Source organism: Eublepharis macularius, chromosome 11, assembly GCF_028583425.1.
Source record: "Eublepharis macularius isolate TG4126 chromosome 11, MPM_Emac_v1.0, whole genome shotgun sequence".
Classification (NCBI taxonomy): domain Eukaryota; kingdom Metazoa; phylum Chordata; class Lepidosauria; order Squamata; family Eublepharidae; genus Eublepharis; species Eublepharis macularius.
In genome coordinates, this window is record NC_072800.1 from 94802883 (window position 1) to 94818260 (window position 15378).

A 15378-nucleotide genomic window follows, 5' to 3' on the forward strand; every position below is an offset into this window, starting at 1 on the left:
AAGGTATCTTTAATGTGCCTTGTCCAGGCAACCCTCCCTGCCAAGAATTGTCCATTGCATTTCCGTAATTTTTTATCTCTTCAAAACTTATAAATGTTCTAACGGAATGCCCGTACACATATACATGTTTCCTTCTTGGGAAAAGAGGGCTTTTTGTTTCTATCATGAAAGGTCTTTGGTTAGTGGGACGTAAGATAGGGAAGACTGAGAACGTGCCATAGAGTGTGCTTATGACCTGAAACTCAAGCCTGCCCTAAAAGTATTATCATGTAGCTAAGGCTGATCCTGGCCCTCAGCGTGAAGATAAAAAAAATCCATACAATGGAACCAGAATCAGCTACGGGACATTTTCCCTATAAACCGAGGAGGGGGAAGGCAGGTTTGCAGAACCAACATCCCTCCCCAGGCAATGGGCTTTTAACATTCTTCCCTCCCCCCAAAATAAGATCTTCGGAGGGTACATACAGCACATTTCGAACACTCAGTTGCCACCCCCCCCCCCAAAGAACATCGCCAGGGCCAGGGAAGGCAGGGCTGGCAGCAGTGGTCACAGGAGGGGAGAAGCTGGGGGGGGGCAAGGAGGAAGCTGGCTGTGGCTGGTGGGAGGCAGCAGCAGCAGCAGGATCAACGGTGGTGTCTTCCGGGAGGAGATGAAGAAGGCAGCCAGCAGCAGCCGGGGATGATGGGCTTGGAAGGGGGCGAATGTGGGGACGGGGAACAGGGCAGAGGAGGGAGAGGAGGAGGTGGCAGGGGTGGCAGCAAGGCGGAGGGGAAAGGAGGTGGCAGGCAGGTGAGGGGGGGTAAAGTGGTGGGGCAGAGGAAGAAGCAGGGGCCAGAACTGGGGGGTGGGGGAGGAAGCAGCAGGAGGGTGCGGAAGGGAAGTGGAAGGAAGACGGAGGGTGGGGAAAGTTTGGGGCAGCAGTGGGAGAAGCTGAAGGAGCAAGCAAGGGGGTTGGGGGGGTGGAAGCTTCCGGTGAGTTTCTCAGGAGACCCTGCGCAAGGCACACCCAATTCTAGTCAGCAGAGAGGTTTGAGGGTTGTTATCTTTTCCGAATGGACAGGATTCTGGCAGAAAATATGGAACGTGTGTGAAGTTTTATTCATTTGAAAATGCACTGCCCGGCTTCCTCTGGCCTCCAGGAGGCTTACAATTCTGACCACCACTAAGCCTGTGCCCCCTGTCCCCCCCCCCCGCCGCGCTCCATTCCTTCCCCAGCTCAGGCACTCACCGGCTTCCATGCAGTAGCAGCAAGCGTCTCCTCGGCCCTCCACCAGAACGCGGCCCTGCAAGGACAAGAGCCAGGCCCCTCAGAGGCCGAGCAGGTTCAGGACCCCTGAGCCTCACGCGCTGGCTCCCGAGGCCCCAGGCAGCAGCGGGGGGGGGGGAAGGGTGCCCTGTGCTCACCTCGGGGCAGGCCACGGTGCTGTAGGGGCAATACTGGGAACACTGCACTGTCAGGTTGGGTAGGCACTGGCACACCTGGCACTGCCCTGACCGCCAGCGGTCGTTGATGGCGTGGGTCCGGCCATGGTGCTCACACTCCTCACATGGATCCGTTTCGCACCTGCAAAGGAAAGGGGGGAGTTAGCGTTCCCAACCCCCAGGTGGGGCCTGGAGTTCTCCTAGAATTGCAACTCTTCTTCAAATGACAAGATCAGGGTCTCCCGGAGAAAACAGCCGTCTTGGAGGGTGGAGGGTGTGGCTTCACATCTCTTGTGTGGCTGAGCTCCCGCCCTTTCCCAAACTCTGCCCTTTCCAGGATCCACCCCTATGTCTCCAGGAGTTTCCCAGCCTGGAGTTGGCACCTGTAGTTAGTATGCATAAGCCCTATGGTCGGAGGGTGAGGGGACTGACCTCAATAGCTGAGGCAAACCCCATCTCACCAGATCTCGGACGCTAAGCAGGGTCGGTCTTGGATAGTAATTGGATGGGAGGCCCCCAAGGTAGACCAGGGTTGCTATGCAGAGCCAAGCAATGGCAAACAAGCCCCACCAGGGGTCGCCATCAGTCAGATATGACTTGGCGCACTCTCTGCCGCCACCATGGGCCAGGAGCATGTCTGCTTTGGCTTGAAGCCTTTCCCCGCAACCTGTCCTCTCTGCCCCTCCCCCTGCCCTTTCCTGCCTCTACACCCAAACTCTGCACTGCAAACAGAGCACGCACTCGAAATGCCTGTGGCGTCGGCCCTGCTTCTGACACTCTGCAGGAGTACTTTGGGCTCCCAACAGCTGTCAGAGCCGAACTGAGAGCCAGTGTGGCATGATGGTTCCAATCCCCCTCTGCCATGGAAGCCCACTGGGTGACCTCGGCCCAGTCATGCACACCCCTCTTAACCTACCTCACAAGGTTGTTGTGAAGATAAAATGGAGGAGAAGGAAATTATGTAAGCCACGTCGGGTGCCCGTTGGGGAGAAAGGTGGCATATAAATAAAATAAATAATACCTCACAGGGTTCTCGTGTGGATAAAAGGGAGGAGCCACTTTGGGTCCCCACGGGAGAGAAAAGCTATTGCCCAGGTGGCCTTCTGACTTCCAGGCCTGGGACCCACCTCTGACCCTTGGCCACTACGGGACCCACTGAGCTTCCAGCATGTGGCACGGCAGGAAGAGGAGGGGTCAGAGCTCTGATCTCACCAGTGGGCAGCAGGCTGCAGACCGACTGAGCCAAGCTGAGCTATGGGAAGTATACAGCCAGAGCTCAGAACCGTGGAGGTTCCTCTCCTCTGGAGAGTGACCTCGCCTTGTGGTCCGGACACTTCCCTCGGCACGTGTGCAAAGAGGGACAAGAGACGGGCATCCCCACTCAGTGGGCACGGGGACCAGCAGCACGTTCTCCCAAGCAGCAGCAGAAAGAAAGAAAGAAAGAAAGAAAGAAAGAAAGAAAGAAAGAAAGAAAGAAAGAAAGAAAGAAAGAAAGAAAGAAAGAAAGAAAGAAAGAAAGAAAGAAAGAAAGAAAGAAAGAAAGAAAGAAAGAAAGGGGGGCTCCCGAGCCAGGGGAGAGGGTTCCATGACCTGCCTGAGGCCCCGTCCAGCAGACTCGAGAAGACCACTAGCAGAGTGGGTGGGGTTGACGGATTAAGAGGCTGTCGCTTTTATGCATGGCCCCAAGGCAAACGGCAGGTGCAGGAGCCTGCAAAGTGCATGTGACGGATGCAAGGGATGCCACAGGCCTGTCTGTTTAGGCCCTGAACAGAGCTGGCTTTTCCTTTTGCTTCCTTTTGACCAAACTCCAGGGAATGCCTCCTCAGCTCCAGCAGTGCTGCGTCCTCCTCCTCTCCTGCCTGATCACCTGCCCACCTTGGCCCCTCCCTCCGTGGGCTCACCTGCGGGCCTTGCGGTAGATGCCACGGCACTGGCGCCCGTTCCCGTGCTTGCTGGGGTTGTTGGGGCTGCGGAAGGACCACTGGATGCTCTGCACGCCACACGGACCCAGGCACTCACCCCAAGGGGACCAGGCTGACCAGCCACAATTCACTGGGGGGGGGGGAGACAAGAGTCACCGCAGCCCCTCTGCCCCTTGCCCGAGGAAAATGTTCCCCTGGGTGAGTGGAGACCCCCACATTAGGAACCAGGAGAAGGCATCGAGCGGAAGGAGCCAGGCTTGGGAGGGAGGGGCACTGCCCACCTGTGCATTCTGGGTTCTGTCGGCAGCGCTTCATCTGCCCATCCTGGCACGTGCAGATCCGGCAGTTGACCTTCACCAGCTGGCCGGGCCAGTAGCGGGTACCCTCCACCTGGCAAGGGCATTCCCGTGGGCGCACACACTGCTGCTCACTATCCAAAAGTAGCCCTTCGGGGCACCAACAGCCTGTGGGGGGCACAGTGGGAGGAGGTAACTCAGAGACGCTCTGGTGGATGCACAGAGAGAGGCACCTTGTGTCTTAGCACCTGGCAGGTGCTCTTTTCATTCCTATTTGGTGTCCAAGTCAATCAAAGCTTTGGTGCAGATATCAGGTATGAAATATCTGCACCAGACTAACCCCTGTGAAGTGCACAAGCTTACAGTTGGCAGGAAATGATTTGTTCGAAGGAAAAAAAGCCCCTCCTCCGGGCCATAACCTAAGGACTAGAAACCACTTTAAAAACCAACTTGAGAGTCATGAGCTTCCCACACCACATTTGGGGATTGCATGATGCAGTCACAGGATAGCGGCCCTGGTTACGGGTGCCTTGTGACTCCCCCCCCCACAGCGTAGCAGACTCAGAAGGGTGGCTTTTCATGCCCAACTCCTCCTCCTCCTCCCTTACCTGGGCTGCAAGGCCTGTCCTTCCTGCACCTGGTGCGGCTGGAGAGCTCAGCACAGGAGGTGGGGCAGGGGGCGCACTTCCGGCTCACCAGCCCTCTGGGACAAGTGGAGGCGTTGAGGCATCCTTCCAGCTGGCATGGCTCTGCAGACGGGGGTGGGAATGGGAGAGCAAATGGGGTTGAGATGGGGACCGCTGCAAGGTGCAAATGAAAAAAGGCAGAGAACGGGAAGGGGAAGTCCAGGAGTGGAGGATGCCAGCGGCACAGAGTTGCGAGGGTCTGAGCACCGTCCTCACTGTGCCACCCACAAGAGGCCTCAGAGCCTCGCTACAAGTGACAGCTTACACGCGAACGGCACTTGACCATTTTCGCAAGTCTTTCTGGGAACTGAAGTCCCTCTCCCCCACCCCTTTTCTTTCTGTTCCTTCCCCTCTCTGTTAGAATGGCTGCCTGAAGAGACGGAGAAAGCCTACGGTAGCAGCTTTTGCCAATCGTCTTGCTGGGGGGTGGGGGATGCTCTGGAGAAAGCTGACATGTCGGTGAAGTCCTAGTGTCCTTTCAGTGATCTTTGGGGGCGGGCAGCTGCAACTTTGCTAATCGTCCTGCTGGGGGGGAGATGCTCTGGAGAAAGCGGAGAAAGTCGCAGCTGCCCACCCCCAAAGATCACTGAGAGCAGGCTTGTGACTGGAGGAGCGATATGCAAAAGCAGGCTTCCTCCGTCTCTTCAGGCAGCCATTCTAACAGAGAGGGGAAGGAACAGAAAGAAAAGGGGTGGGGGAGAGGGACTTCAGTTCCCAGAAAGACTTGCGAAAATGGTCAAGTGCCGTTCGCGTGTAAGCTGTCACTTGTAGCGAGGCTCTCAGAAGCAGAAAGGCAGGAGGTCAGGAAAGCGAGGGAGGAGGGCAGGCCCGGAGCAGCAGAAGCCAACGCCCTTTCCTTCTGCAGCACAGACTGGCCGCTGGTACGTATGCTGCACTTATATCTCAGGCCCAATTTAAACAGTATTTCCGGAGTGACTTTGCAAGGGGTCAGAACCTCCCTTAACTCAGCTGTGCTGAGCCTGCAACGCGAGCAAAGGAGAACCACGCTGCCAGCTCCTCCCCCAGAGAGGAGCAGAGAAGGACCAGCGATCACTTCTCACAGGGCAGCGAACCCTGCCTCACTTCCCTGCCTGACCACCAGGACCCCTCCTCAGGGCCTTCCTTGCTCAGGGAGAAGCCTGGCATTATCCCCCCCTCCCCCCCCCGTGAGTCACTCACTGATCTCAATTGTGCTGGACAAGGCCTCAGGCGTCTCTGTGCAGTGGCGGCCCCCGTTCTGGGGCGGCAGGCACTCCCGGCGTCGCACCACCACCCCACGGCAGTCCCGGGTGCAGTTAGACCACGCCGTCCACTCGCTCCACATGCCGTCCACTGTGTGGAAGAGGGAAATGAAGACTGAGGGGGCAAAGTGGGGCTGGAGAAGCTGCACCCATAGTGTCCATGGGGGCAGCAACAGGATTCTCTGTGGGCGGCTGGCTCATCAAACGGTGCTGTCGGAGGCCACTGCCCCTGCCTGCGATCCCATGGGCCCTGCACCGCTCAGGAAGTGGCGCTCATAATGCTCCTTCCTCAGGCACCTTTAAACACAGCACAGCAAGCCCTTTCCGTGCGGCGTTTAAAGAGGCCTGGGGAATGAAGAAGCAAGGTGCGCTGGTTCCTGGGCGCAGGGATGAGGGCAATGCATCTGTTCTAGGGGACCGGGAAGCAGCCAAGGTCCGCCTGATGGATAAAAGGAGTCAAGAGGGGATCCAGGAAATTGCAGGCCTGCTTAGCCTAATATCTGTTGTAGATAAATTAGTAGAAACTTCATTACAGAGAGAATTATTAGGCACATCAAGGAACAAAGCCTGCCGAGGGAAAATCAGGACGGGTTCTGAAAACGGAAGTCCTGCCTCACCAACCTTTTAAGAGTTTTTTGAGAGCGTTATCAAGCGCGTGGATCTGGGGGATCTGGCAGACGTTCTATACCAGACATTATATACCAAGCTTTCCAAAAGGCCTTTGACAGGGTCCCTCACCCAATTCTCCTGAGTAAGCTTAGCAGCCGTGGCGTGAGAGGAGGGGCCCTCTTATGGATTGAAAGTTGGTTCAGTGGCAGAAAGCAAAGAGTAGGAATAAAGGGACAGTTCTTGGAATGGAAGGAAAGAAGCCGTGGGGTCCCACAAGGATCACTACCAGGGCAGGTGCAGGGCTGGCGCGTCCATGGAGGTGGTGCCGGCAGCTGCCTCGAGCGCTGACTGGGGGCAGGGGTGCGCACTGCGGAGCTGGTTGCTGCAGCGCTGGTGGCTGAGCGGGAGGGCTAGGAAGCCACCCATGTGCCGCCCCGGCCGCCGGCTGCACCTGGCCAGGAGCGCATGCTGGTGGCAGCAGCATGGGGCAACTGAGCGGCCAGCCTCCCAGCCCTCCCACTCAATTGCCCCGTGCTGCCGCTGCCGCCGACAGCACACAGCTGTGGGCGAGCCAAGAGCGGCAGGTGGCCGGGGCGGTGCAGGGCAACTGAGCGGGAGGGCTGGGAGGCCACCTGGGCACCGTCCCAGCTGCCTGCCGTGTCAATGGGGCGGCCGGCTCGCATCAGCACGCCCTGCGTGATGACATCACATGCAGTGACGTTATCACGCAGTCTGGGAGTGCGCACACGCTTTGTGCGTGCACACATTGGGGCAGGTATCTGGCCTCAGGCACTAGAAACACTGGCGCCAGCCCTGGGCAGGTGCTATTTAATTTGTATTGTCGAAGGCTTTCACGGCCGGAGAACGATGGTTGTTGTGGGTTTTCCGGGCTGTATTGCCGTGGTCTTGCCAAGACCACGGCAATACAGCCCGGAAAACCCACAACAACCAGCTATTTAATTTGTTCATAAATGATCTAGAATTAGGGGTGAACAGTTTAGTGGCCAAGTTTGCCAATGACACAAAATTATTCAGGAGAGTGAAAAACAAACTAGATTGGGAAGAAGAAGAAGAGCTGCAGAGGGTTCTCTTTAAATTGGGGGAGATGGCAACTACGTGGCAAGTGAAGTTCAGGTAACGTAGATCATAAGGTAATGCATATTGGAACAAAAAATTCTAATTTTAAATATGTGCTGATTGAACTGGCCGAGAGATCTCAGTGTTGTAGTGGAAAGCTTAATGAAAATATCAACTCAGCGTGTGGCAGCCGTGAGAAAGGCCAACTCCATACTGGGGTTATCAGGAAAGGGACTGAAAATAAAACAGCCAATATTGTAACAACGATGTATAGAGAGCCTTGATGTGACCTCATTTGGAACACTGTGTGCAGTTCTGGTCACTATTTCAAAAAGGATATTGCAGAGCTGGAAAAGTACAGAAGAGGGCAACCAAGATGGTTATGGGGTTGCAGCAGCTTTCCTAGGAGGAAATTAGTTGTACCTAATTCCTAGGAGGAAAAGCGAGAGAATCTGGGGGGAAAGATGACTGAGGGGGGGACGCACGATAGAGGGTTAGGATCTTATGCCTGAGGTGGAGAAAGTGGATAGAGAGCGTGCTTTTTCTCCCTCTCCCCAAATACTAGAACTCCAGGGCACTCATAGAACCATAGAGTTGGAAGGGGCCTCCAGGGTTATCTAGTCCAACCCCCTGCACAGTGCAGGAAATTCACAATGATCTCCTCCCACATCCCCAGTGACCCCCCCCCCCCGCCCTCCATGCCCCGAAGATGGCAAAGCACCTCCAGGGTCCCTGGCCAAACTGGCCTGGGGAAAATGGCGACCTGACCCCAAAGTGGCGATTGGCATCGCTCAGTGAAGCTGCTGAGCAATAGATTCAGGGCAGGCAAAAGGAAGAACTTCTTTACCCAACAGTCCAGCAGCACCTTTAAGACTAACCGACTTCCCTGAGGCATACGCTTTCGAGAACCACAGCTCTCTTCGTCAGATGCATCGTCAGCTTTCGAGAACCACAGCTCTCTTCGTCAGATGCATCGTCAGCTTTCGAGAACCACAGCTCTCTTCGTCAGATGCATCGTCAGAACTGCGGTTCTCGAGAGCTTATGCCTCAATAAAGCTGGTTAGTCTTAAAGGTGCTACTGGACTTTTTAACTGTTTTACTCAACAAGTAATTAAAATGTGGAATTCGTGGAGGAGAGGCCCATCAATGGAGGCTAGACATGGCGACTGAAGGGGGCCTCCGCGTCCAGAGGCAGTCAAGCCCTCAATCCCAGTGCCAGGAGGTGGCCTCAGGGGCAGGCCTCGGCCTTTGCGCCCTCTCGGTTGGCCCTCCAGAGCAACTCGCGGGCCACCGGGTGAGGCAGGAGGCGGGACCAGGTGGGCCGTCACTCACCCAGCCCAGCTGGACTCTCCTGAGGTTCTCCATTTGCTCCATTTCCTATTCTCCAGGTGAAAGTCCTCGGTATCAAGTCATCCCTTCACAAGTCTCCCATGTGGAATTTTATTTATTTACTTGTTTATATCATGTATAGTTCGTCTTTCTCACTGAGACCCAAGGTGGATTACATGACGTGAGTCACCTCAATCAATATCTCACCATTTCAATATACATGTCGTGGGTATATGCATGCAATTTGCAAGACGTAAAGAGAAAGAAAGAATGAAAAGGAAGATTTAAAAATTTAACAATCTTGAAAGAGAGCAAAGGCAAATTCCATGACCGATATATTAAAACAACATAGGAACTCCTCAGCAGGATTCTACTTATAGCCACGGTAGTGAAGTCTGTGGGCCCTCGCTGTTTGCAGAAATAGTAGTGAGGTCTGCAGCTGCACCGGCACCCCGCCTTCCTCACCTGGGCAGGCCACGCTGAAGCACTGCTGCGCCTGGGCCTCCTCGCCAAGGCAGTGCCGCAGCACATCGTCCGCCCGCCGGGTGCAGGTTCTGCGGCGGACCTGGAGGCCTGTTCCACAGGACCGGCTGCAGGAGCTCCAGGGGGCCCAGGGGCTCCAGAGGCCGCAATCCTGCTCGTCTGAAGGGAGCCAGCCAGAGGCCCCGCTGCCGTCGGCACAGTCGGCCAGCCCGTTGCACACCTGCAAGGAAAGGGAGCGCTGAGTGGCAAGCGGCGACCTTGGAAGGGGCGGTGGGGGGCTGGCAGCCTTGGGGGAGGGGATGGTGGCATCCAGTGTGCTGCCCGTGGCCAGCCAAATGCCTGTGGGAGCTTGGCAGGTGAGACATGAAGAAGACGTCCCCCCTGCTCTGTTTGTTCCTCGCCAACATCTGGTGGCAAGAGAGACATCATGTGCCAGTGAGTTCCACAGATGAGCTTGGCATTCTCTAACCTCAACCCTCTCCGCTCTATACATTTCCGTAGATTAGCCTGGTTGATGTGGCAGTGGAGAGTAAACACTGTTTGTGAACAGCCGTGGGTGGGAGTCAGCGGAAGAGGTGAATTGCTGACTGAGGCCGAGCAGCTGGACTTGGGCCAGGGTGAAAATGAGGGCCTGCAAAGGTGCTTCACCCCCACCCCCCCTCCTGAGAAAGCGTCTCGGATGTCTTTTGTAGAACTTGCTCCTGTTAGAAGGCCTGCAGCAAGCCTAACTGTATGTAAGTACACAAACATTTACAAACAGACCAACATGCCCCAGTCACAAGCCTGCGGGGAAGGGGAGAAGGGTGGAAGCAGGGCCCTTTTTTCCCCAGCTGGAACGCGGTGGAACGGAGTTCCAGCACCTCGTGAAAATGGTCACATGGCCGGTGGCCCCGCCCCCCGATCTCCAGACAGAGGGGAGTTGAGATCGCCCTCCGCACCGCCCAATCTCAACTCCCCTCTGTCTGGAGATCAGGGGGCGGGGCCACCGGCCATGTGACCATTTTCTCCCAGGGCAACCCAGTGAGTTCCGCCGCCTCTTTCCCCAGGAAAAAAAGCCCTGGGGGGGAAGGATGTAAAGGGCGACAGCAGCAGGGAAGGAAGGAGGGTGTTTCTCTGGGGTGGGGAGGGGGGAGGGGCATCGAGGAAGAGGGAAACAAGCAAAAGGGCCGTAAGACCCCCCCGAGCCGAGCCCACCTGTCTGAAGGCGATGCAAGTGCCGTCCCCACAAGAGTACTCAGCGCAGAGTTCCTCTGTCCGGTTCCTCTCACCTGGTGGAGCCGAGCGGCTTTCTAAGAGTCGGAAGAAGCAGCTGTAAGAGGCACAACAGCCGCCCAAGCAGGACCGCCCCCCCCCCCCCGTAGAGTTCAGGATTTCACCCTGCCTGTAGCCAGACCCACCTGGCCCCCAACAGGTCTCTCCGGCCAGTCCCTCAAATGGCACCTCCGCATCCAGGCAGGCCAAGCCTGCCCTCTCCCCAGGTGCTGTCTCGCACCCTTGTGTGCAAAAGTAAATCCTCCACTTGGTGCCCTGAGGAAAGGCAGATGCTCTGGGCAGAATTCAACCTTTCAGGCTATGCGTGTATGCCAAATTATTACCCCTGCCGTTTCCACATGTCTTCTCCCCCTCCCGAAAAATGGTGCAAAACTTACGGAACGGCACGCCTTCATAGCGCGATTTCCCATCATGAATTCGCTTTGTGGCACGTTTTCTGACATTATCGTGCCACAAAGCAAAGTCGTGTCAGGAAATCGTGCCATGAAGGCACGTCGTTACATGAGTTTTGCGCCATTTTTGGGGAGGGGGAGAAGACGTGTGGAAACAGCCATACTTGGGATTCTGCACAGTTGACAATGTGGTTGGCAGGAGGCAGTTGGCAATGCTGGGAGAGACCAAGAGCACAGAAGCGGGGCGGAGGTGCCAAGGCCAGCTAGCTCCCCTCCCTCCACAGCAGCCCCCCCCAGTACTTCCTTCAGCAAACTTTGCCAGCCCGTTAAGTGGATCAGAAAACAGCTGGAAGAACGAAACGTGAAATTTCCCCACTGGCGAATATTGCACCCTGCCCATGTAAAAGCGCAGCCCACCCCCAGCCCTGTCCAAAGTCTCTGGCCAAGTCAGGCACCAAAGGAAGCCAGAGGGGGTCTGAGGCCCGCTGGGCCAGTCCTGCAGGAGGACCTGACAGCGGCCCTGCTTCTGGGGCTCCCACTTCCGCGGACCCTGGCTGGGTTCCTTACCGCAGGCCAGCTCGTCGTCTCCCTGCGGGCAGTCGGGAGAGCCATCACACACCCTGGAGACGCGGATGCACATGCGGTTGTTGCAGATGAAGAACCCTGGGCAGGGCGGGATCTGGGTGGAGCCTGTCCAAGGAGAAAAGGCAGCAGGTTGCTCCGGGAACAGCCCCGTCTCTTCCCCCTCCTTGTCCCGCCAACCCCACTTCTCACCCCTCCTCCTTTAGGTCTCCATCCTTTCAACGTTTAGATCTGCTGTCCCCAGAACGCAGCTGGCTGTAGAGCACGGACAGATCTAGCCAGCGCCGCAAACATCTCACAAGGGCAGAGCAGCCAAAGAGGGATGCCTTCTAAGCCTCAAGCAGTGCAGAATGCGTAGAGAAGCAGGACCCTGAGAGTCCTCTCAGGACCCTGAGAGATCCCTGTCTTTTGGTGCGACACCTCTGAAGATGCCAGCCACAGCTGCTGGCGAAACGTCAGGAACTACAATGCCAAGACCACGGCAATACAGCCCGGAAAACCCACAACAACAATCAGGACCCTGTTACAGGAGATGGCCACTTCAGGTCTCACTTATCCCAAAGTGTATTTTTAACATACCCGTCCTCAGATGCTAAGCACATGACACAGCTCAGATGAAAGCGGACGTGTTCGTTAAGTCCTTAAAAGGCATGATTGGATACGTTCTTGGCTTTTCACAAATGATGCTAACTTAATTATTCAGGAGGGCTTTTAAACTTAGGAAACAGGGCCGAGCTATAAGGTAATGGTTCAGAGAGATGTTTTGGTAAAGGGCAAGGACTGTGTACACTATACTACTGGTACTGTCTGCTGCATTTTATTTTAATTTTTTAAATTTTATTTTACTTTATTTACATCCTGCATTTCTCCCCAACGGGAACTCAAGGTGGCTTACATAAATCCTAGAATTGATTATGTTCTATTTCAGCATTTCTTCTACTCTGTATTGGATTCTTGCTAATGCTATGTCTTTGTAAACTTGTGTCCATTTACCCTATGGCATTGTTTATGGAAATATCCTTGATATTGATGGTATTAATCTCATATTGTGTAATGTGCCTTGAGTCTCAGTGAGAAAGGCGGACTATAAATGACCTAAATAAAAGTAAACAAATAAATTCTCCTTTCCTCTGTTTTATCCTCCCTACAACCCTGTGAGGTAGGCTAGGCTGAGTGTATATGGCTTGCCCATGGCCACCTAGCCAGCTTCCATGGCGGGATTCAAACCGGGTCCAACTACACGACCCTGGGTCTCCAAGTACGCTCCTACTGGGTAGTTTCTGCGTCATTTAATTTGTCATGTCAAGTTACTTATGTTTTGTTTCAGCTGTGATTCAGGGGGGCATTCCTGTATTCAAATGTATTTTCCTTTTCAAACTTCTGCAACCCATACCCTTTCGCATTGTTTATTGAACGGCCTAGCTGTTGATCTTATTGACTTACACTGTGTAATCCAGCTTGGGTCTCAGAGAGAAAGGCGGACTATAAATAAGGTAAATAAATAAATAAAACGATGCCGTGATTGGCCTTCAGGGCCACAGCCAGAGTGGCCCTTCCCCATCCAGACACAGGTACGGTACCTGTGGGCCTCGCCTGCCCAGCGAGCCACTCACCACAGGTGTCGACGCTTTCGTCCGATTCGTCCTGGCAGTGGGGCACCCCGTCGCACAGGCGGCTGTAGTGGACGCACTCACTGCCCAGCTGGCAGGGAAACTGGTCCAGGCCACACGGGCGGCTGCAGTCCAGCTCGTCGCTCCCGTCCAGGCAGTCGGCTTCATCGTCACACACCCAGCCCCGCGGCTGGCACTCCCCGCTGTGGCAGTGGAATTCGTACTGGCCACAGGGTGGCGCTGCTGCATGGGCAAGGAGACGTGGCATTACCTGCCCGTCTCTGGAGACGCTCCCTGCCCCGGCCTGCATAGCAGCATCATCTCCTCCCTCATTTCCACTCAGAACCTGTTCTTCATCCTTCTCCCCTCCGTCCCTCTTTCTCTGCCTCTCGAAACACAGGAAGCTGCTTTGTACCGACTCGGGGCCCCTGATCAGCCACAGCCAGTGTTCTCTGCTGACAGACAGTGGCTCTCCAGGGTCTCAAGCAGAGAAAAGATCTTTCCCATCAACGAGGCCTTCATTTTTTTAACGTGGGGCGCCAGGCATTGAACCTGGAACCTTCTTAGGGTTGCCAGCCTCCAGGTGGTGGCTGGAGATCTCCTGGAATTACTAGTGATCTCCAGGTGACAAAGATCAGTTCCCCTGGAGGAAATGGCTGCTTTAGAGGGTGGGCTGTATGGCATTATGCCCCACTGAAGCCCCTCCCCTCACCAAACCCCACCCTTTCCAGGCTCCACCTCCAAAATCTCCAGGGATTTCCCAACCAGGACCTGGCAACTCTAAACCTTCTGCATGACAGGCAGAGACTCTTCTACGGAGCCGTCTCCTCCCCTCTGCTGTCCGCAATGCTTAGAACAGCCTCCCCATCTTCCAAAACCAGTTTTCTTCTCTAAACACACTTCTAAAAAGCCTTCCTTCAGCCATGTTAGCCCTGAGAGCAGACTCTAGTAACTCTACGCTTTCCCCCATAAACCTGTGTCATCAGTTAAGGGCAGGCTCTGCACGGGATCTCAGGCCCCTGTTGATGCAGACGGTGCCATGCAGAACCAAGAAGGAACACTCAGCCCCTGAATACAGAAGGCCTTCTTACCTGTGGTCCTGTTGACAGGTGGTTGGAGAGTCATGGGGAGTCTTGAGGGGACTGTGACCATTGGGGACGTGTGCTGGACCAGCTGACACTGAGCTGGGTTCTCGTCGGCACCATCAGAGCAGTCCTGCGCTCCATCGCACACCTGTAGGCGGCCCACACAGATGCCGTCCGGACAAGGCAGCTGCCCAGGGGCACAGGTCACTTGGCCTGCAAGAAGGCGGAGAACGCAGAGCAGGACAGCTGGTCAACCACCCTGCCAGTACTGCTGCAGGGGAAAACTGTTGGCTCCCAGCACCTGCCATAGCTCATACAAAGGAGGTTGTCATGCACACCCAGTGACCACACCACCAAAAGACCTTTCGTCTCATAGGGCCTACCTGAGCTCAGACAGAGCTCCCATCCACAGAGACCCCTTCCCTCACAACTGAGGGCAGCCAGCCTTTCTTACTACTTGAAGAATTAAGGAGTCTCCGGATATTGAATTAGGCCAAAGACCGCCTGCACACTCGGCTTCTACCCGGCTCCACCCCAGTTCCAAATCATTTATACGTAGATTAAAAAGCCCCGGTCGCAGTGCCAGTCCTTGTGGAACCCCCGCTGCTCACTTTCCCCCACTGAGAGACCTGTCCATTTATTCCTAGTCTCTGCTTCTTGTCATTTAACAAACTTCTAATCCACAGGAGGAACCATCCTCTCGTCCCATGACCGCACTCGGGGGTCTTGGGCGAGGGACATTGTCAAAGGCCTTCTGAAAGGCCAAGGTCCCTGACCTGGCAGCGGAGTTCAGCTGCCACACTGGGCTCTTGAATCTAGCCACTGGTTTCCTCTGGAGCAATGACACCGCCCCCAACCGACTGCAGAGTGGGCCGGGCCAGGCCAAGGGCAGGCCAGCATAGGGAGGCTTTCTATAGGATCACTCCTTACTCTAGACAACCAGCCAGGGCTGTAATTGGCCCACGCTGCCAGAACCTGCCCCCGGATGAGTCAGACAGCCCTTGGAATAGATGTCAGCCCTGGGGACAGCTGGTTTCTTCCTTTTAAGCATTTATGCCCATCTGTCTGCCACATTGGTACCCAGTGTGGCTTCAAATGCTATAAAACAGTTTTTAAAAAATAATTATGTATATTTTTTAGGATCAACAAAAAACGAGGCTGCACTGAGTCCAAGATGCTCCTCTTCCCCTGTGCTGGGTGGGGGGCGGGGGGACACAAAAGTGACCAAAACCTTCACCCCGCCCCAGCCTGCCGCTGCAGCAGCTTTTCCCTGTGACCTGAGTGGGAGGGGCCCAACAGGCACGGTGAGAAAGGCAGGAAGAGGGGGGTGGAAAGGAGGGTCAGGTGTGGGGGGCAAAGGGAAGGTGCCCG

At 55.4% G+C, this 15378-nt stretch overlaps 1 protein-coding gene across 1 annotated transcript in view; it reads right to left on the reverse strand.

Annotated features, from left to right (window-relative positions):
- LOC129337950 (SCO-spondin-like) overlaps positions 1-15378 on the reverse strand; it is a 131748-nt gene that overhangs the window by 80330 nt on the left and 36040 nt on the right. The window contains exons 29-39 of the mRNA XM_054991976.1: positions 14014-14220; positions 12926-13162; positions 11298-11420; positions 10261-10355; positions 9049-9286; positions 5507-5659; positions 4250-4390; positions 3627-3809; positions 3325-3475; positions 1406-1565; positions 1230-1284 (exon numbers count right to left, since the gene is read on the reverse strand). Coding sequence (XP_054847951.1) covers positions 1230-1284; positions 1406-1565; positions 3325-3475; positions 3627-3809; positions 4250-4390; positions 5507-5659; positions 9049-9286; positions 10261-10355; positions 11298-11420; positions 12926-13162; positions 14014-14220 — 1743 coding nt within the window. The remainder of the gene's footprint in view (positions 1-1229; positions 1285-1405; positions 1566-3324; positions 3476-3626; positions 3810-4249; positions 4391-5506; positions 5660-9048; positions 9287-10260; positions 10356-11297; positions 11421-12925; positions 13163-14013; positions 14221-15378) is intronic.